The 22,124-nt window shown below is 44.9% G+C and overlaps 1 protein-coding gene across 2 annotated transcripts in view; it reads left to right on the forward strand.

The window, feature by feature from the left end:
- smg6 (SMG6 nonsense mediated mRNA decay factor) overlaps positions 1-22,122 on the forward strand; it is a 389,388-nt gene extending 367,266 nt beyond the window's left edge. The window contains exons 18-19 of one of the 2 annotated variants that reach the window (XM_059655460.1): positions 16,061-16,142; positions 20,385-22,122. In XM_059655460.1, the coding sequence (XP_059511443.1) occupies positions 16,061-16,142; positions 20,385-20,515 (213 nt within the window). In that variant the 3' untranslated portion in view covers positions 20,516-22,122. Of the gene's footprint in view, positions 1-4,535; positions 4,683-16,060; positions 16,143-20,384 lie in introns of those variants that run through there. The other variant, XM_059655461.1, reaches the window with a different exon arrangement.
- Positions 22,123-22,124: the final 2 nt, after the last annotated feature.

The following is a 22,124-nucleotide window of genomic DNA, read 5'->3' on the forward strand; positions in this document are numbered from 1 at the left end:
GGCCCTAATTCTCAGACAACACCCCTAGCTCTAGAATCCCCAGAGAGGGGGTGTAGGGAAGCTTCTAGAAAGAATAATTTGGGACAGAAATGAGTTACTTGTGTTAATTAAGTCAGTGTAGGTTTATGAAGGGAAAATGACACTAAAATGACTAGCTGGAGGTTTTAAAGAGGTGACAACAGGGTTGGTGAGGTTAATGCACTTGATGTGATGTATATTGACTTCCAAAAGACATTTCATAAAGTGTCACGCAGCGGACCTCTGAGCAAAGTTATAGTTTGTGGAGTAACAGTGACAATAACAACATGGATATGAAATTGGATCAGTGATGAGAAATGCAGTAGTAGTTGGTGGAGGGTTTGTCTTGGAGTTCGCAAAGGTCGGTATTCAGAACCTTGCTTTCCCAGTTCTGTACTGGACCATGATGTACTCTGGACAATTTCAGAATTTGTGAATGATCTGAAATGTGGAATCACTGCGAGCTTGGAGGATTCAGTATAATTTAGAAGGGGACACAGGATTTGGTTCAACGCTGAAAAGTGAGAAGTGATTCTTTTTATTGGGAGGAATGTGGAGAGATGGAACAAAATAAAGTGTTTAGCTCTAAGGGGGTGCAGGAGCAGAGGAATCAAGGGGGATATTTAGAATAGTGATTGAAGTTGGCAGGATAGATTAAGAGCATCCAGAATCCTAGGTTTTATTATTAAGCACATAGAGTACATATGTAAGGAGATTATGTTAAAACTTGTACAAAATGCAGGTTTGGCCCCAACTGGAATATTGAATCCTGTCCTGGACACCAGATGTCAGTCAGAATGTGAAGTTGTTGTAAAAGTTCGAGGCATGATTCATGTTAATGTTTCAAGGGATAAAAAACTTCAGTTCCATTGTTAGATTGGAAAACTGGGACTATGGCTAGGATGGATACCTTGCTGATGTTTCCTGTTATGGGGAAGGATAAGACTAATGTACATAGACTAAACGGCTCTTCCTTTTAAGATAGCAGTCAGAGGAATATTTTCTCTGTGGGTAATTAAAGTGTGGAATTCTCTTCCACAAAGGGCAATGGAAGTTGGGTCTTTGAACCTACTCAGGGCTGAGCTAGTTTTTTGTAGACATTGGGATCAAAGGTTATGATGGGGAACTGACAGATAAGTGGGCAACAGCCAGATCAGCCACCATAATATTAAATGGTGGAGTCGGCTCAAAGTCTCCAAGGCTCACAGCTGTTCCTAAGTGCCATGTTTGTTTTGATGCAGAGAAGTTTGAGAGACTATTTATGAAGTTTCAAAATCATGAGAGCCTATCAAATCTCCTCCCAAAATTCTCTTCAAGTATAGTTGAGAAAGAAACTGTTTCCTTTAGGGGAAGGATTGAAAGCAAGAAAACAAAGATTAAAGATAATTTGACAAAAGAAATAAAGGCAGCAAAAAGAGAAACATGCCATGTCATGAATGATTAGGGTCTGGGTTACGCTACCTGTGAATGTGGTGGAGACAGGTTCAGCCAAGGCATTTAAGAGGAATTGGATTGAAAGAAAGAATGTTCACGATTGTGGGAAAAATTGGGAGAGGCGACAAAGTGAAATACTATTTGAAGAACCGGAAAGAGAGACACTGGGCCGAATAGCCACCTGCTATGTTGTAACCATTCTGTGGTCAAAAGGATCAAACTGGTTCACAAATATAGCAAGATAAGGGAACCCCTGTTATCTCTCGGTAGTCTGACCTCTGCCTGAATCCAGTTGAGTCTTTATGGCTTCTGAGGTCATGTCACTCTGTTTGGAATCAGGCGATGAACAGTAATTATCCCAGCAGAACTCATCTTTCAGTAACAACCTTTACCGCCTTCCAGACTCAGCATTGAGTTAAAAAATCGCAAACGGTAAATTCTCTCAACCTGTTTTGTTTCCCATTCTTAGCATATTTTGGGTTTTCTCTTATTTTCACTTTCAGACAACAGCATGCCTGGTTTAGGTACATCTGTTTTCTCTGTTGCCTCACTATCATTTCCTCTGGCCCTGTAAGACTTTTTGTCATTCGTTTTCTCCTGTCTACCACCCATCACAGACCTTGCTTTTGGTAATGTCCCACTCAGCCCTTGCACAAACCCATCTCATCTCTAACTCCAGCATCGGCAATTCTTACTATCTGTAACTTTTACAGTTCTGAGGAAAGGTTTTTGAGCTGAAACTGCTTCGCTTGTACAATGCTGCTTGACCTGTATGGTATTTCTGCCATTTCCTATTTTTGCTTCAGATTTCTAGTCTCTGTAGTATTACGCTTTTCAGGTTAGCTCCCTTTGTGATGCCGGAAAATTGAGACAATCTGGTCACCGTGACCATCCTATACCACCCAGTTACCTTTGAACTTAAAGCTAAGCGGATACAACAGTTCACCATCGCATCCTTTCCATACTTTTTCAGGAACAAGTTAAGCTGTCATGCTTCAGGTCAAGAATCTGGCTTTAAATATTGGAAATTTTGGGTTACCAGAAAAGTGGCAAAGGTGATGAAGTGCCTCAGTAATTCCTTAAAACTGAACCATTTACTCTTGTAGACAACTGGCTCCATCCTCAGGTTTTTGCTATCTGTTCTGATGCCCTTAGAGCCTGTATGATCAAGTCTGGAGCAGTCTCATCCAGAAATGTTACCCTCCAGACATCAGATTTTTTTTTAGTGTATTTTGGTAAACTTTATGAATTTTTGTTTGTCAGAATTTGAGAGGAGTTTGATAGATTACTAATCCCTGTTAGGCAGCCATGTCCCAGCTTGTATCAAGTATGAGCAGGTTCTTAAGGAGTCACATCACAGTCATACAGTACAGAAACAGACCCTTCGGTCCAACCAGCCCATGCTGGCTGTGTTCCCAAATTAAACTAGCCCCACCTACCTGTGCTTGGAGCTTTTCCCTCCAAACATTTTGTTTTCAAGAACTTATCCAAACATCTTTTAAACCTTGTAGCTGTTCCTTGCAACTCTGCAACTTCCATGCCCAATCCGCCTAACCTGCACATCTTTGACTGTGGGATGAAACCAGAGCACGCAGAGGAAAACCACGTAGACACAGGAAGAACACAGACTCCACACAGACAGTGGCCTGAGTTGGAATCGTGCACGGATCCCTGGCGCAGTGAGACAGCAGCGCTAACCACTGAGCCACCAAGCCTCCCATGCTTTCTGTATTCTCATCCAAGTCATTTATATAAACGACGAACAAAAGTGGACCCAGAGTCGATCCCTGTGGCACACCGGTGGTCACAAGTGTCCAGTCTGAAAAGCAACCCTCCATCACCACCTTCTGTCTCCTACTGCCAATTTTGTATCCAATTGACAAGCTCACCCTGAATGCCGTGTGATCTAACTTTAGTAGTTAACAAACCTTGTCAAAGGCTTTACTAGAGTGCAAGTAAACAATGTCTACTATCCTGCCCTCATCAGTCTTTTTGGTTACTTCATTAAAAAACTCAGTCAAGTTTGTAAGACACGATTTTCCTCACACAAAACCATGCTGACTATCCCTAATCAATCCTGCCTCTCCAAATGCATGAGAATCCTATCTTTCAGAATCACCTCCAAGCCCCTATCCACCACCAATGTCAGTTTCACAGGTGTATAGTTTCCGGGCTTCTCCTTGCTCATACAATGGCATATCATTAACCACCCTCCAGTACTTCACCCATGTTTATAGATGATGTAAATATTTGTGCCAACGTTCCCACAGTTTCCTCCCTAACTTCCCATAATGCAGCTCGGTGGCACACTGATCAGCACCCCTGCTTCGCAGCGCCAGGTTCCTGGGTTTGATTCTACCCTCAGGCGACAGTCTGTGTGGAGTTTGCACGTTCTCCCTGGGTCTGCATTGATTTCCTCTGGGTGCTCCAGTTTCATCCCACAGTCCAGAGATATGCAGGTTAGGTGGGTTGGCCATGCTAAATTGCCCGTAGTGTTCAGGGAGGTGTAGATTAGGTGAGTTATAGGGAGATAGGTCTGGGTGGGATGCTCTGAGGTTTGGTGTGGATTTGTTAGGCCGAAGGGCCAGTTTCCACACTGTAGGGATTCTATGAAATAATATCCTGGGACACACTTGATCAGGTGCTGGAGATTTATCTATCTTCATGTTTTCTAAGACTTGCAGCAGCTTTGAAAAACAGTCATGCCAACTTCATTCTTTGAGGGAAAGCCATTTTAGACACTTTGTTACCAACATCCAACCTCAGCTGCTGCCTCCTTTTAAACAATGCACACATTCACAGGAAGGTAAAGGGGGCAAGATACTTGGTCTGATGAAGGGATCTTACCAAGAGGCACAGTCTAAAAGTTAGAATCAGACCATCAGAATGAAACCCGCAGATACTCCTTCACATGAAAGTTTGTGAAAATCTGGAACATTCTTCTTCAACAGGTTCTGTGTACCAGGCTTGAATGGAAATGTAGAAGAGGGAAATTCAGCAAACGAAGCAAGGTGCTACTCAATCTTTTTGAACTCATTCAGCCCAAATTAGAAACTTCTCTTCCTTCTCCTCCCCGTGAACAGGAGAGCCAGTCGCCCATCTGACAGCAAGCTCAGTGAAGCAAGTCTTTCTCATCCCTTCACACGGAAACCTCTGAACGGTGATTAGGAGCAGGAATGGTGAATGACGGTGAATTTTCCACTCCCTGAATTAGTGCTGCTGAATCCAGCTGAGGCAAGTTAATGGAAGAGTGGGATCTTCCTAGTCCCAAAATATGGAAGCTAGTTTAAGACTGAGATGGGAAGGAGTTTCTTTTGTTAGAGTTGTGAGTGTCTTTGGAACTCATTGCCACAGAGAGCTGTGGGGGCCGAGTCCTTGTGTATATTTAAGAGTGAAATAGATTCTTGATCTGTCAGACAATCAAAGCTGGCAAGAAAGTGGATGTAAAGAATGTCGGATCAGCCATGATCCTGTTGAATGGATTAGCAGGCTCGAGGGGCCGAACAGACTACATTTCTTAGGGTCTTGTGGTCAAATACTGCAGTGCCACTCCAGGCAGCAACTTTGGAAATTGAGCACTGAAGCTCGTTCCCAGGAGCTGCAGCAGAAATTTTAAGAATAACAATTCTTACTTCAGCTTTTTGGATTCAAGATTGACTACATTTTATTTTTTGGTAGAAAGAAATAACTTGTTTTAAACTGATAGATTAGTTTTAAATTTGCTGCCGGCTCGCTTGTGTTTACATGTATCAAATGTAATCTTTATGACCGAATTGTAAATGCTGCAAAGCAACTGTCATTGCAAACAGCAGGCAGACTCTAGCTTGCCCCTGTGCGAAGTTTACCAAAGTTAATCCTTGTAGAGATTTTGACTATTCCTGCTTTTCCTCAGAACTCCCAGAAAGTGCCCACAATCTTGAACTCCACTGCTCCTCGAAGCAGCTACGCCAAATCAAACAAACTGGCAACTACCTTGGACCTTATTACATTCCTAAACTGGTCAATGCACCTCACAGATAATCGTTAATTACTCTCTCAAATACTATAGCATCTCACTATGCAAAGTGAATATAATGTATCTGTGTTTGAAGGCCGTACAAAGTTGGGTGGAAATGTATGAAAGGAACACACCAATCAACAAGAAATTAAGTGAAATAAAAACAGAAATTGCTGGAGAAACTCAGCAAGCCGATAGCATCTGTGGAAAGAAAGCAAAATTAACATTTGGGTCCAGTGATCCAGAACTGAACTTTTTTAGTTCTGAAGAAGGGTCATTGGACCCCAAAAGTTAACTCTGATTTCACTCCACGGATGCTGCCAGACCCGCTGAGATTTTCCTGCAATTTCTGTTTTTTTTTCTGATTCCAGTATCCACAGTTCTTTGGTTTTTGTTAAGAGATTGAGTGATCTGGCAACAACATGGCTGATGGAACCTAATGGCTAAGTTATTCATTTTGGAAGAAAGCATAGGAAATTAAAATATGTTTTAAATAGTGCACGACTGGCTAAAGATGATATTCACAGGGACATGACTGTCAATGTGTACACATCACAGGAAGTCAATATGCAAGCAATGAGGAAGGCAATTTTCTTGTTAGTTTTTGTTACACAAGGTTTGGAGTGGATCAGTTTTTTTAAAACAAGTGTTTGACCACCCTTTTTCAGAACTTTGGTAACACTACACCCAAGGAGGAGTACTTCAAGTTTTCTTTATCTAAAGAAGGAGATAACTTGCCCAGACGGAATGTCAAATAAACTTCTTGATTATAATCAGGGAAACTTAGAATGAGAAATAATCCAAAAAAAAGCAAAATACAGTTGCTGTCAGTCTGAAATAAAGTCAGAAAATGCTGGAAAGTCACAGCAGGTCCTCAGTGTCTATGGAGGGAGAAATGAGTTACTGTTTCAGGTCACAAGATTGGGTTAAGGCTCTTGTGCAGCGGTAGTGTCCCTACCTCTGAGCCAGGATGCCTGGGTTCAAATTCTGCCTGCACCAGAGGTGTTTAATAACATTTCTGAATGAAAAGCTACCTAAAAGGCAAAGTTGCCATGCTGAAACGAGGTCAAAAATCACATGATAGTAGGTTATATTGCAACAGGTTTATTTGGCTTTCTGAGCATTGCTCATTCCTCAGGTGTAGTAAGAGAGCAGATACCAAGGCACAGAATTTATGCGTAAAAGATCAGAGGATCATACAACTGATGCGAATGTATTGAATAAACCTAAAATGGCTGGCTGACTCCCTCCTGTTAAATCTTTACTCAGTTAGAAAGGTGATGCAAGTTTCCATTGATTAAAATGCAAATCCCAGAATTTCTTTCCAATCATTACCATGAGATAACTATAAATTGTATCAGTGTATACAAGAGGTGACATTTCCGTTCAGATTATGCATTTGAGGTGTGAGGCCTTGTTTTGAACCTGACTGTTTTAACCTAGAGTCAGACTGGTTTTATTCCAAAGCTAAAATGTTCAGGTAAACCTGTTCAACCATAACCTGATGCCATGTGATTTTTGACCTTGTCCAATGGAATCAGCAAATGGTATTAACTCAGTTTAAAATATCACATGGAGGTTGTGGTTCCAGGAGCGCAGCACACTCTCAGAATTGAACTGTACTCTGTGTGTGCTCTATTGCCAAAACCTGAAATGAAGATGCAGTTTCAGTGGTCAATTGTATAGGGGTTACTGTTTCCAGGTGGACAAAGGGACAAGTTAAATGCAATTTGCTACCATCGAATACTGGCTGTAATTATCATGATTTTTTTCCATTATATGTGGCATATCTTTGATATTACTCACCTTCGAAAGTATAGAATTGCTGAGCCAGTTGAAGGGCATCGAGAGGTACGTGCTGTGACATAGTGAATGGGCTCTTCTGTTACAAGGCAGTGTTCTCAGTCTAGCACCCTGAAATGGAGGCTCAGAATATCTGATAGGTTGCCTCTGGCTGTTTTGCTTACTACATCAGCTCAGTAGACTGGCAAGGTTTGTTGACCATTTGTTCCGAATCTATTTCACAGAGAGCTGTGGGGGCAGAGTCTTTGTGTATATTTAAGGCTGACATCGATAGATTGTCGGTCATCTGAGATAGATGTCAGTTGGAGCTTCAAGGGTTCCAGGGAAAATGCAAGAAAGTGTACATGAGGAATGTCGAATCAGCTATGACCTTACTGAATAGTGAATCAAGCTAAAGTGGCTGAACGGCCTCCTCCTTTTCCTGTTTCTTGTTGTCTTAGCCCACATATAAGACATGTCACAAACAGAGCCCAAATGAGGAACCTCTGTACTCCTCGGCATTGTGTAGTCATTGACAACAGCACTAGCATATTCTGGGGCAGGAACCTCTTGGAAAATTTCTCAGTTTACCAGCTGCACCCCCAAAAACACTTCCAATTTTTGTACTGGATCCTTTAAACTAGCTACAGGTCGAACACCTTCAGGAAGGACTGAAATTGAATCGGGATGATGTCCTGAAATAGTTGCAGGCCGACACTGACTTGATCTACAATATGTGAGCTTTGTTAAAGTGAAATGCAGGATTCAGTGCTGGGATTCTTGCTGTTTGTTATTTACATTAATGACTTGGATGCGAATGTAGAAGGTTTACTTAGTAATTTGATAGATGGCATAAGAATTGATGGTGTTGTTGATAATGAGGATGGTCTTGTGCTACAGTCTGATATTGATCAGTTGGTAAATTGGGCAGAGCAGTGGCAGATGGAGTTTAATCCTGTTATATATGAGATGATGATTTTGGAATGTCTAATAAGGCAAGGAGTCCTGTGGAACAAAGGGACCTTGGTATACAAGCCCATAGATCCTTGAAGATGTCAGGAAAGGTAGCCAGGGCGGTGACAAAGGTATACAGGATGTTTTCTTTCATTAGTCAGGACGTAGAATGTCAGAGTAAGGAAGTTTCACTTTAATTTTGTAAAACATTGATTCGGCCACAGGTGAAATATCGTGTGCAGTTCTGATCGTCTCACTATCAGAAGAATGTGATTGCCCTGTAGATGGTGCAGAGGAGGTTCAGCAGGATGTTGCCTAAATGGAAAGTCTCAGTTATGAGGAGAGACTGGATAGACTGGGTTTATTTTCTGTGGAGCAGAGGAGGCTGAGTGGGGAATTGGATTGACGAGACAAAATTTATGATAGTTATAAACAGGGGAGATTGAGAGAATCTCTTCCCTGTGGCAGACGTGTCTAAGCCCAGCAGGCAGAAGTTTAAGATAAGGAGTACGTGGTTTAGAGGAGATCTGAGAAGGATTTTTCTTTACTCAGAGGCTGATAGGTATATGAAAGGTGCGGCATGAGAAGGTGACGGAGGCAGCTATTCACAACTACTTAAGAAGAATTCCAGGGCATGGCATGGTGGGCTGTGGACCCAGTGCAGGTAAATGGGATTAGTGCAGTTTGGCGTTTGTTGGTCAACATGGATATAATGGACTGAAGGGCCTGTTTCCATTCGGAATGACTATGTTTTGTTTGGACCATTAGCTGATGAAGCATTTCCCTAGTCTTTACCTACTCCTGTGTTTTGTGAGGTTACACACATTGGCCTGATGCTGTGGGCTGGAAGGTACAGAGGTGCAAAAAGAAACACTAAAATGTGCTATGGCGTTCACCAGTTCCAGTCGTCATTCCCATTTTCTTCAGCTTCAAGCAGCGCCCTGCCTACTAACTTGTACACACTCAAGGCATTATCCATTTTCAGTGCACAGAACAAACCGATAGATAAATCCATAAATAACTACAAGTGGGGAGAAGCCATCTCCTTTGGCAGGTGAATGGTAAACAGTGATAGATTTAAAGTAATTTCCAAATGTGCTAAAGGGGAAATGTGAAATTGCTTCAGAGAGAAGGTGGTTATGATCCGGAAGTCACTACCTGAAAGAGTGGAAGTATCGGATTCCACAGGAAGTCACAAACAACAGTTGGACACGCACTTGAAAATGAATTTGCAAGCTCATGGGTAAAAAAAACTGGCAATGGGACTAGCAGCATCTGTGCGGAGAGGAACAGTGTTCAGTAGGAGAATCAAACCAGGCTCAAAATGTTCTTGGTGATAATGGGGACTGCAGATGCTGGAGAATCCAAGATAATAAAATGTGAGGCTGGATGAACACAGCAGGCCCAGCAGCATCTCAGGAGCACAAAAGCTGACGTTTCGGGCCTAGACCCTCCATCAGAGACCCTTCATTCAGACCTCTCTAATGAAGGGTCTAGGCCCGAAATGTCAGCTTTTGTGCTCCTGAGATGCTGCTGGGCCTGCTGTGTTCATCCAGCCTCACATTTTATTATCAAAATGTTAACTCTGTTTTAACATTTTGAGCCTGGTTTGATTCTCCTACAGAACTCTGTTTCTCTCTGCACAGCTGCTGCTAGAAAAGTTTCTGCAGCACATTCTGTGTTTGTTTCAGATTTCCAGCATCTGCAGTATTTAACACTTATGTGGCTATGGAACTAAATTGGTCAGTAGTTGCTGTAAAGTTCCTTAGCGAATGCAATGCAGAATCATCCTTTCACATCAAAAATCTGTGTTTACATCCAAGCCAAAATAATCTGTCTTTTTTATGAAGGAAGATCTTGAGCACTAGAATTGTTGTTCTCAGTGAATTAAAGTTCAGAATGTTTCTGCTGTGGTGATTCATGATCATTATTTAAAAGTTGGAATCTGGATGTCATTTGCCACATAAGCTAATGAGAATAATGATCTGAGCATTGTCCAATGAACAGAGATGTTTTTGAGCTATGCCCAGTTTCTATGGCAGCTTTACAGGTCTAGTGAGAGCAACACAACAGCTGATCAGGTAGCCGTCCTTGCTGTGGAGCTTGGCCAATATGAAAAAGTTTAAGAAATTCCTGCAAGTCTCAGGGGCAAAGAAAAAAGGCACAGCTGCCAAAGAAAGGTTTGCAGACCACCCACTGCCAGCTGCAGGCAAGAGTGTGACTCATCACAAGCTTTTTTCACAGGAACTAGTGCAGGAAAACGACTGAGAAATATAAAATCTACGGCAATAAAATTGTTTCTCCTCTGTCACCGGTTACAGCTTTCTGCTTTAAACCTGGTCCCTCAGTCAGGTGTAATTAAATATTGCTTAGTTAATAATGGTTATTAAGTCACTTGCATCAGTACATACTTCCTCCTGCTCAGTTTCAAATTGTTCATGTATTGAGGCTGTGTGGGCTATCGGGATCGCTCTCGCTGCTAATAACTGTTGGGAGTCTATGTATTTTGAAGACTTGTAGTTACACTGTAATTCCCACTAAAACATCAATCTCCTTTTTTGAGGTAAGATTTCTCTCCACTGTATCCTCTTCCTTAATTGATTTTGTTCATCACTCGGCAAGGCATGGCTCTGATGTTTCCTTTCATATGGACAGTAGTTGCACTGTGCTCTATACTCACGAAGTAGCAACTGCACAATTCATCGGTTGTGGGTTGATCAGCTCTAAAGTATACAGTTGTTCCCTCAGCGCAGTGTACCAAAGTATGTCCAGAAGCTGCTTTACTTCACCTCTAGTGGCATTCTCTCACACACGCAGTCTCATAACAATGCCCTATGATAACACCAGTGCCCATTACAACACCGATACCTACATCCTGTCTTGGCATCTGTGCTCATGTCCATGTCCTGTACCATCAGCTATAAGCAGCGAGCAGAATTCCTTCTCTAGTTTCCACCTGTTCGTCTTTTTGTAGGGAAGGGAAACTGATTATTCCAGGTTCTTCCTTCTTGGTCTGTACCTGCTGATATCTGCTATAAGTTTTGATTGGGCAGGAACAGTCAGATAACCTGCTGACATACAAAGTAAGAGCAGAAGTTGACCATTACCTGTAGATAACCCTTGACTCTTCTTGAATCTACCCATCTCTGTCTTAAAAATGTTCAGTATCACGTCTCCATTGCCTTCTGAAGGACTGTGGTCAAAATCTCTCAACCCTCTGAGAAGCAAGTCCAGCCTGTCCAACATTACATCATACAACCCACTCACGGTCACACACTGTCCCATAGTCAACTGGCTTAGCTGTGTTTTAAGGAAGTTTGTGGAATGACAAGGTTTATTTACTGCTAATGCCCATGATGTAGAGACTGATTTCAGAAACTGAGCTGAAATATCCATGATGGAGTCAGCTTGTGAAAATCCAGTCTGAAACTCTGATTTAACAGCCGCTAGACCTCAGGAGCAATATTCTAGACAAAAGCTATTCCCTCTGATAGGATGCACCTGGATTCCACTGGGGACAACTAGCATCACCCTGTACTGTACACTTTAATTTCTTATTTGCATTGTTCATCAGCACTGGCCTCTCTAAATTTGGTTGCTTATGGTCTATCTGGCCCTTGCCCTAGTGCCCTCTCATCTTTCTATATTGGCACGTGGGTCTCGGTGTTTGAAATTTAGAATGATCATTCCTGGCTTTAACTTGTTTCATGCGCGACTGCTTCCTGTTTCTGATGCCATACAGCCCCTTCCCATCCATTCTCCACCCCACTTGAAGAGGTTTGACCTCTGGTTCTTGCCTTCTGTGCACTTCAAACACCCCCACTCTGCCCTATGTCTCATTGTCTGGATTTTTTTCTTAAACCCTCTCACCTGGCATCACGGAGCCCTAGGAAGACTGGAATCAGTGGGTGGAGCTGGATGAACACAGCAGGCCGAGCAGCATCTTAGGAGCACAAAAGCAGATGTCTCGGGCCTAGACCCTTCATCAGAAAAAGGGCCTATTTCAGATGAGAGTCTAGACCCGAAACGTCAGCTTTCCTGCTCCTAAGGTGCTGCTCGGTCTGCTGTGTTCATCCAGCCCCACGCTTTGTTGTCTCAGATTCTCCAGCATCTGCAGTTCCCACTATCTCTGGAATCAATGGGTATCAGGGGGCAAAAGCTCCAGTGGTTGGAGTCATATCTGACACACAAAAAGATGGTCATGGTTGTGGGAGGTCAATCATCTCAGCTCCAGGACATCTCTGCAGGAGTTCCTCAGGGTACTATCCTTGGCCCAACCATCAGCTGCTTCATAAATGACCTTCCCTCCATCAGAAGGTCAGAAGTGGGGATGCTCACCGATGATGGTACAATGTTCACCATTCGCAACTCCCCTGATACTGAAGCAGTCCATGTTCAAATGTAACAAGTTCTGGACAGTATCTAGGCTTGGGCTGACAAGTGGCAAGTATCACTCTGACCGCACAAATGCCAGGCTATGACCACCACCAGTAAGAGACAATCTAACCACCGCCCCTTGTCATTTTCAACATCACTGAATCCTGCAGTATCAACATCCCGGAGGTTATCATTCACCAGAAACTCAACCAGTCGCACCACATTAACACAGCGGTTACAAGAGCAGGTCAGAAGTTAGGAATCCTGCAGCGAGTTACTCCCCTCCTGACTCCCCAAAGCCTGTCCACCATCTACAAGTCACAAGTCAGGAGTGTGATGGAATACTCCCCACTCGCCTGGATGGAGGCAGCCCCAACAGCATTTAAGAAGCTTGACACCATCCAGGACAAAGCAGCCCTAATTATTTGGCACCACATCCACAAACATCCCACTCCCTCCACTACCGACGTTCAGTAGCAGCAGTGTGTACTATCTACAAGATGCACTGCAGTAATTCACCAAAGACCCTCAGACAGCACCTTCCAAACCCATGACCACTTCCATCGAGCAGGACAAGGGCAGCAGATACATGGGGAACACCACCCCCTGCAGGTTCCCCTCCAAGTCACTCACCATCCTGACCTGGAAATATATCACCATTCCTTCACTGTTGCTGAGTCAAAATGCTGGAATTCCCTCCCTAAGGGCAGTGTGGGTCAACCCACGGCAGGTGAACTGCAGCAGTTCAAGAAAGCAGCTCACCACCACCTTCGCAAGGGGCAACTGGGGACTGACAGCAAGCAATGCTCAAATCCCACAAATAAATTTTACAAAAAGCCCCTATCACCTTTTCACGGTACTCATTCTAGCCCAGCTTTTGAACTAGGTTTTTGTGGTGACTGGCTCTTCCACAGTCATTATTCCTTTGGCTTGATGCCTTTTTTCCTCTACACTTCTATGATATATCAAAAGCCATTTTATATTGAAGATAATAAAATGTGAGGCTGGATGAGCACAGCAGGCCCAGCAGCATCTCAGGAGCACAAAAGCTGAAGTTTCGGGCCTAGACCCTTCATCAGAGAGGGGGATGGGGTGAGGGTTCTGGAATAAATAGGGAGAGAGGGGGAGGCGGACCGAAGATGGAGAGAAAAGAAGATAGGTGGAGAGGAGAGTGTAGGTGGGGAGGTAGGGAGGGGATAGGTCAGTCCAGGCAAGACGGACAGGTCAAGGAGGTGGGATGAGGTTAGTAGGTAGATGGAGGTGCGGCTTGGGGTGGGAGGAAGGGATGGGTGAGAAGAAGAACAGGTTAGGGAGGCAGAGACAGGCTGGGCTGGTTTTGGGATGCAGTGGGTGGAGGGGAAGAGCTGGGCTGGTTGTGTGGTGCAGTGGGGGGAGGGGATGAACTGGGCTGGTTTAGGGATGCAGTGGGGGAAGGGGAGATTTTGAAGCTGGTGAAGTCCACATTGATACCATTAGGCTGCAGGGTTCCCAAGCGGAATATGAGTTGCTGTTCCTGCAACCTTCGGGTGGCATCATTGTGGCACTGCAGGAGGCCCATGATGGACATATCATCTAAAGAATGGGAGGGGGAGTGGAAATGGTTTGCGACTGGGAGGTGCAGTTGTTTATTGCGAACCGAGCGGAGGTGTTCTGAAAAGCGGTCCCCAAGCCTCCGCTTGGTTTCCCCAATGTAGAGGAAGCAGTGTAGGGGTACAGTGGATGCAGTATACCACATTGGCAGATGTGCAGATGAACCTCTGCTTAATATGGAAAGTCATCTTGGGGCCTGGGATAGGGGTGAGGGAGGAGGTGTGGGGGCAAGTGTAGCATTTCCTGCGGTTGCAGGGGAAGGAGCCGGGTGTGGTGGGGTTGGAGGGCTGTGTGGAGCCCAGATGTCCAGGTTCTTCAAGGACCGCAACTTACCCCCTACAGTGGTTGAGAACGCCCTTGACCGCGTCTCCCGCATTTCCTGCAACACATCCCTCACACCCCGCCCCCGCCACAACCGCCCAAAGAGGATTCCCCTCGTTCTCACACACCACCCCACCAACCTCCGGATACAACGCATCATCCTCCGACACTTCCGCCATCTACAATCTGATCCCACCACCCAAGACATTTTTCCATCCCCACCCTTGTCTGCTTTCCGGAGAGACCACTCTCTCCGTGACCCCCTTGTTCGCTCCACACTGCCCTCCAACCCCACCACACCCGGCACCTTCCCCTGCAACCGCAGGAAATGCTGCAGTTGCCCCCACACCTCCTCCCTCACCCCTCTCCCAGGCCCCAAGATGACTTTCCATATTAAGCAGATGTTCACCTGCACATCTGCCAATGTGGTATACTGTATCCATTGTACCCGGTGTGGCTCCTCTACATTGGGGAAACCAAACGGAGGCTTGGGGACTGCTTTGCAGAACACCTCTGCTCGGTTCGCAATAAACAACTGCACCTCCCAGTCGCAAACCATTTCCACTCCCCCTCCCATTCTTTAGATGACATGTCCATCATGGGCCTCCAGCAGTGCCACAATGATGCCACCCGAAGGTTGCAGGAACAGCAACTCCTATTCCGCTTGGGAACCCTGCAGCCCAATGGTATCAATGTGGACTTCACCAATTTCAAAATCTCCCCTTCCCCCACCGCATCCCTAAACCAGCCCAGTTCATCCCGTCCCCCCCACTGCACCACACAACCAGCCCAGCTCTTCCCCTCCACCCACTGCATCCCAAAACCAGTCCAACCTGTCTCTGCCTCCCTAACCTGTTCTTCATCTCACCCATCCCTTCCTCCCACCCCAAGCCGCACCTCCATCTCCTACCTACTAACCTCATCCCACCCCCTTGACCTGTCCGTCTTCCCTGGGCTGACCTATCCCCTCCCTACCTCCCCACCTATACTCTCCTCTCCACCTATCTTCCTTTCTCTCCATCTTCTCTCTCCCTATTTATTCGAGAACCCTCACCCCATCCCCCTCTCTGATGAAGGGTCTAGGCCCGAAACGTCAGCTTTGGTGCTCCTGAGATGCTGCTTGGCCTGCTGTGTTCATCCAGCCTCACATTTTATTATCTTGGATTCTCCAGCATCTGCAGTTCCCATTGTCACTTTTACATTGAAGGTCCTTTTATAAATACACCTTCTTTTCATTGAAAGATAAGACTCCTGAGATCCCTATAGCTGTGGCCTGATTCCCGTCAGCACCATAAGGTAGGGGAGAAATTAAGGGTAATAGCTTCCAATGATTCACAGCTGGGTACATTGGGGTGATTGGTCTGAACTGGTGAAAGTTCCTGGTCACATTCATCACAACTCGCTGACCCACATGCAGTCTGCCAGAAGAAAATGTTCTGTTCTTTAGAAGGGAAGGAGAGAATCTCTGATGGACTAAATAGACATGGGAACTGGTTGGAAAGTATGAAAAGGGCATGAGGAGCTTTTATTTTCCTACTTGTGTGTGAAGCTGCTGAATCGTGATCTGTTTTTACTTCTCTCTGACAGGGTAATAATGATGACTTGATTCTCTCGTGCTGCCTTCATTACTGTAAGGATAAGGCTAAGGACTTCATGCCAGTGCACAAAGGTATCTGAGCTTTCCCTTGTTTACAGGGATATGTCCGTTATGTTGACAGAATGATCACTTCTATACGTGAATGCCAGTTTCTCCCTGTATATGCAACAATGATTGTGTTTTATGTCTATATATCACAGAACAGCAGATTAGGAACAAGTGTATAGCTGCTCTTTCTTTCCTATCTCACAAACCTGGATTAAATGTTCGAGGCGGGGAGAGGGAGACTGCAGCAATTTATCTGATATCATCCATAACCCAGCAATATCGCCGTCAGATCTTTCCTGGAAAGTTTTGGGTTCACACCCTATGAAGTACGAAAGTCAAACTTGGGCACATAATCCAGGTTTGATGTTCCCAGTGTAATTCTGAGCAAGCGTTACACTATCAGAGATCCTGTCTTTCAGATTAAACCTTAAACTGAGGCTCTGCTTGCTTTGTCAGTCACATGTAAAAGATCACGCATCACTTTTTGAAACCATGCAGTGACATTCTCCCCATTGTTTTGGGCCAGTGTTGACTCCTTAACCAACACAATCTGGTCATTATCACATTACTATTTGTGCACAAATTGGCTGCTGTGTTTCCTGTTTTACAGCAACATTTCAAAAATACTTCATTGCCAATAAAATAGTTTGGGAAATCCTGAGGTTATAAAAAGCACTATTGAAATTATAGACTTCATACAGTCCCTACAGTGTGGAAACAGGCCATTCGGCCCAGCAAGTGCACAATGCCCCTCCAAAGAGCAACCCACCCAGACCTATTCCCCTACCCCTACATTTCCCATGTCTAACCCACCTAACCTAAACATCCCTGGACACTACGGATAATTTAGCATGGCCAATCCACCCTAACCTTCACATCTTTGGACTGTGCGAGGAAACTGGAGCACCCAGAGGAAACCCATGCAGACACGGGGAGAATGTGCAAACTCCACACAGACAGTCACCCGAGGCTGGAATCGAACCTGGGTCCCTGGTGCTGTGAAGCAGCAGTGCTCACCACTGAGCCACTGTGTCGCCCATCATTTCCACCTTTTCTTTTATCTGTCAAATTTGCTGTGTTGTTGAACAGGGAATACCGGACCATATTCGTCATGCTGCCGGTGAACTAAAATTGCCTGTGTGAGGCCACCCAGATTTCTAACTGGAAATGACAAAGAATTGTGTAGATTAATTCTTGGTGCAGTGATGTACTCTTTTTGCATACTGAGACAGTTTAGAAATGTTGCCTCTGCAGTAAGAGGTATTGCTGCTCAAGCTTACATTTGAAAGGATCCCTGAATCACACTTCACTTTTTGGTTGTTCCCCAACTCTCCCTGTATAGATGCAGCTAAAAGCAGGATATGGCAAAGTGGAAATTGGGTTGTCAGACCTGCTGCACAATTTCTTACTGGTGATAAAAACAAACAATGGATTTTTTTCTTTAATTTTGTCTAATATTTATTGTTTTTCTTGAAGTAACAAGGTGTTTTCTTGCCAGAAACAGCAATATGTTTGTTAGCTGAGAACGTGCTGAGTAATATTTGACCATTGACTAGAAGTCATAGAACAGGGGGCAGCACAATGGCTCAGTGGTTAGCACTGCTGCTTCACTGTTCCAGCCTCAGGTCACTGCATGAAGTTTTCACATTCTCCCTGTGTGTGCATGAGTTTCCTCCCACAGTCCAAAGATGTGTAGGTGAGGTGGATTAATCATGGGAAATGTATGAGTAGAGGGGTGAGTCTGGGTTGGAGGCTGTTTGGAGGGTCCACGTGGACTTGTTGGGCCAATTGGTCTGTTTCCACACCATGGAGATTCTGTGGGAAAAAATATGAACTGACTTTATGTAGGATGTTATGGGATGATTGAGTTTGATTATTGTTAATTGATTTCGAATGTTATTGTCTCAGCTGCTGTGTTGTAATTTGTCAGAGCTGTAAAAACGTGAGCAGAGCTTTCAGAACATCTTGTTGGTAATGAATTAACCTGGAGTCATAGAACATAGAAAAGTACAGCACAGTACGGGCCCTTCAGCCCATGATGTTGTGCCGTGGAATAATCCTAATCCAAAAATAAAATAACCTAACCTACATTCCCCTCAATTCACTGCTGTCCATGTGCATGTCCAGCAGTCGCTTCAATGTCACTAAGACTCCGCTTCCACGACTACCAGTGGCAAACTATTCCATGCGCTCACAACTGTCTGGGTGAAGAACCTCCCTCTGACGTCTCCTCTACACCTTCCACCTAACACCTTAAAACTATGACCCCTCGTGGCAGTCAGTCCTGCCCTGGGGAAACGTCTCTGGCTATCGACTCTATCAATGCTTTCATTACCTTGTACACCTCGATCAGGTCACCTCTCTTCCTCCTTCTCTCCAGAGAGAAAAGTCCGAGCTCAAATGAAGATTTTTACTGAGCTTTGCAGTTAGATCTAACAGAACCGCATGATTATAATAATGTTAACACAACAAGATGAAGATGCCTCCTTCACTTCTAAATATTGTTCTTACTGTTAACTATTGATTTTTCCATCTGTTCATAGTCCCTCTGATCTGTGCACATCTTCAAAGACAGCGTGTAAGCAAACACTGTTGTAGAAAAGTTTCTGAAATTGATGTACAGATAATTCGCGTGATGTCTTGTTGCTTGAACTGTTTATCATTGAGCAGTGCAGGACTCTAATACCAAGTGGAAGTAATATCTACAAAAACCTTACATGATATAGTTAATCAAACAGCCTTGTGTCATTGATAATGGGAACTGCAGATGCTGGAGATTCCAAGATAATAAAATGTGAGGCTGGACGAACACAGCAGGCCAAGCAGCATCTCAGGAGCACAAAAGCTGACGTTTCGGGCCTAGACCCTTCATCAGAGAGGGGGATGGGGGGAGGGAACTGGAATAAATAGGGAGAGAGGGGGAGGCGGACCGAAGATGGAGAGTAAAGAAGATAGGTGGAGAGAGTGTAGGTGGGGAGGTAGGGAGGGGATAGGTCAGTCCAGGGAAGACGGACAGGTCAAGGAGGTGGGATGAGGTAGTAGGTAGCGGGGGGTGCGGCTTGGGGTGGGAGGAAGGGATGGGTGAGAGGAAGAACCGGTTAGGGAGGCAGAGACAGGTTGGACTGGTTTTGGGATGCAGTGGGTGGGGGGGAAGAGCTGGGCTGGTTGTGTGGTGCAGTGGGGGGAGGGGACGAACTGGGCTGGTTGAGGGCTGCAGTAGGGGAAGGGGAGAATTTGAAACTGGTGAAGTCCACATTGATACCATATGGCTGCAGGGTTCCCAGGCGGAATATGAGTTGCTGTTCCTGCAACCTTCGGGTGGCATCATTGTAGCAGTGCAGGAGGAGGCTTGGGGACCGCTTTGCAGAACACCTCAGCTCAGTTCGCAAAAAACAACTGCACCTCCCAGTCGCAAACCATTTCCACTCCCCCTCCCATTCTCTTGATGACATGTCCATCATGGGCCTCCTGCACTGCCACAATGATGCCACCCGAAGGTTGCAGGAACAGCAACTCATATTCTGCCTGGGAACCCTGCAGCCATATGGTATCAATGTGGACTTCACCAGTTTCAAAATCTCCCCTTCCCCTACTGCATCCCTCAACCAGCCCAGTTCGTCCCCTCCCCCCACTGTATCACACAACCAGCCCAGCTCTTCCCCCCCACCCACTGCATCCCAAAACCAGTCCAACCTGTCTCTGCCTCCCTAACCGGTTCTTCCTCTCACCCATCCCTTCCTCCCACCCCAAGCCGCACCCCCCGCTACCTACTAACCTCATCCCACCTCCTTGACCTGTCCGTCTTCCCTGGACTGACCTATCCCCTCCCTACCTCCCCACCTACACTCTCTCCACCTATCTTCTTTACTCTCCATCTTCGGTCCGCCTCCCCCTCTCTCCCTATTTATTCCAGTTCCCTCCCCCCATCCCCCTCTCTGATGAAGGGTCTAGGCCCGAAACATCAGCTTTTGTGCTCCTGAGATGCTGCTTGGCCTGCTGTGTTCGTCCAGCCTCACATTTTATAGCCTTGTGTCATTGCTCATTTGATTTTGTGTTGTGTAAGGATGCATTCCTTACAACAGTTTGTTTAGCCTGCAGGTGTTTGAAATATGTTTGCAGGGTAATACTGAGCATACACCACATTGACACTGTATGATGTATAGGCTATGTTTACTGTCTGTTTTAGCCTTACCGGAGAGGCTGCATTCTGTGGGGAGTATGTCCAGAATGGGTAGCTGATCCTGAGACTCCTTTCTTTTTCTCCAGATGAGCCCATTCGCCTGCGCCGTGATGTTGTATTGCTGACAGATGACCGGAATATGAGGGTAAAAGCTTTGACTCACAATGTGCCTGTCAGAGCCATCCCTGTCTTTCTGAAGTGGGCCAAGGTGGGATGAAGAAATGGAGCCAGGAAAAACTCTCATCCTCTGGATTCCAGTGAAAATCGTCAAGAGCCCCAGAGCTCGACCATGGCAACCCACCCCTCCATTAAAAAGCTAACATTAAGAGATGACGAGAATCAATATGCAGTAGAAGATTGTGATTGGTTACCAAGAAAAAAAACAAGTAAGCTGAAGAGGCAGGTCTTGAGATGAGACTTTTGATGGGTCTTTTCAGGAGCAAGTTGGTCATGGTGGGTTAATAGAGTAATATGAGAGGTGAACATCCAGATGCGGGTTGGTGAGAGGAAGCCTCCTTAACCAGTGGAAGGAAAGGACACCTTCCCTGGGGGGAGGGTTCTTTGATTAATATGTGGATTGTTTTGTGACGGAGATGGAATAATCCACTCTGCTTTGCTCAGCACGTCTGTAAACCCCCCCTTCACCCTGAACCTTCCTCATATCAGAGGCAGAAAGGAGAGAGGGGAGTAGGCTTTGATGATTTGATTCGCTGCTGGTTCTGTGGTGTCATTTATTTGGCAGGAGGAATTTCACACAAAGAGAGAAGAGTTAAAATAATTTACAATAAATTGAACCTGACATGGCCTTGAAAAAAAGACCTCTGTAAGGTTAGCCTAAATTCAAGGCAGCTTTTAAAGGGTCATGTTGAGGATCACAGTCACAGTATTGCAGATAAAGCTGGCTTTTAATTGGCCTTGTATAAAAGGATTCCTGGCAGCAGCCTATGGTCAGGTTGATAATGTGTTCTTAGTCCACTGGGTCATTGCATGATGGAGATTGCAGAGTTCCAGATTAAAACGGCGGGATGTTTTATTGAACTGTGGTTTACTATTTCCCTACGGAGTAGACTATAATCTGGTGAGTCAAACACAAGGCAATGAGTGTGTTACAGTAGCAAGTCCAGTGTGAGCTGGTTGCATACAGCTGCCCTTTCACAAGCTGCTCGATGCCCAAGACCTTTGGCATTTGGGGGAAGTTGGAGATAATTCAGTTCAAGGAGGGCCAGAGAAGGGTTCTGTTACACTGCGGGCCAATGATTGAGATATCTGGTGCCTCCTAATCCCTGGTCCCTGCCAAGCTATCAAGTAGCTAGGACAGCTACTCAGCTTTGTGAAGTTAAAACATGCAGGGCTCAGTAATATTTCAGCTGAGAAAGTCCGTACCTGGTTCTGCAGTTTCAGCCCCTTTTATGAAGCAAAGCAATTTCAAAAATTGGTTTATTTTAGACTTGTTTTCATTCTATTTTCTTAAAAAAAAGCACTTAGATGTTTAGATTTGGTTACAGGTGGCCAGGTATCTGGATTTGGTTTTATTTACTGTTGAGTGGACTTTATAGAATAGTGGAAACTTTTGGTTTTAGTGCAATGGGAGTGAGTTCAGTTTAATTTAGCAGGTGTGTATGTGTGTGAATAAAATAATTTAGCATGTTACGTAGATCTGCGGTATCTAGCCAGTTAGTTTGGTAGCAGATAGCCATTGTCCAGCTCTGCCACCAGCTGAGGGCAGCTCTCTTCCCTGTAATGTCAAAACATTGTCATGTAGAAGAGAGTTGCAGTGACTAGCAACTCCTGTAACTACCAGTCCAATAAAAAAAAAGATGAAAAGA

Source organism: Stegostoma tigrinum, chromosome 27 (genome assembly GCF_030684315.1).
Source record: "Stegostoma tigrinum isolate sSteTig4 chromosome 27, sSteTig4.hap1, whole genome shotgun sequence".
In the NCBI taxonomy this organism is placed as follows: Eukaryota; Metazoa; Chordata; class Chondrichthyes; order Orectolobiformes; family Stegostomatidae; genus Stegostoma; species Stegostoma tigrinum.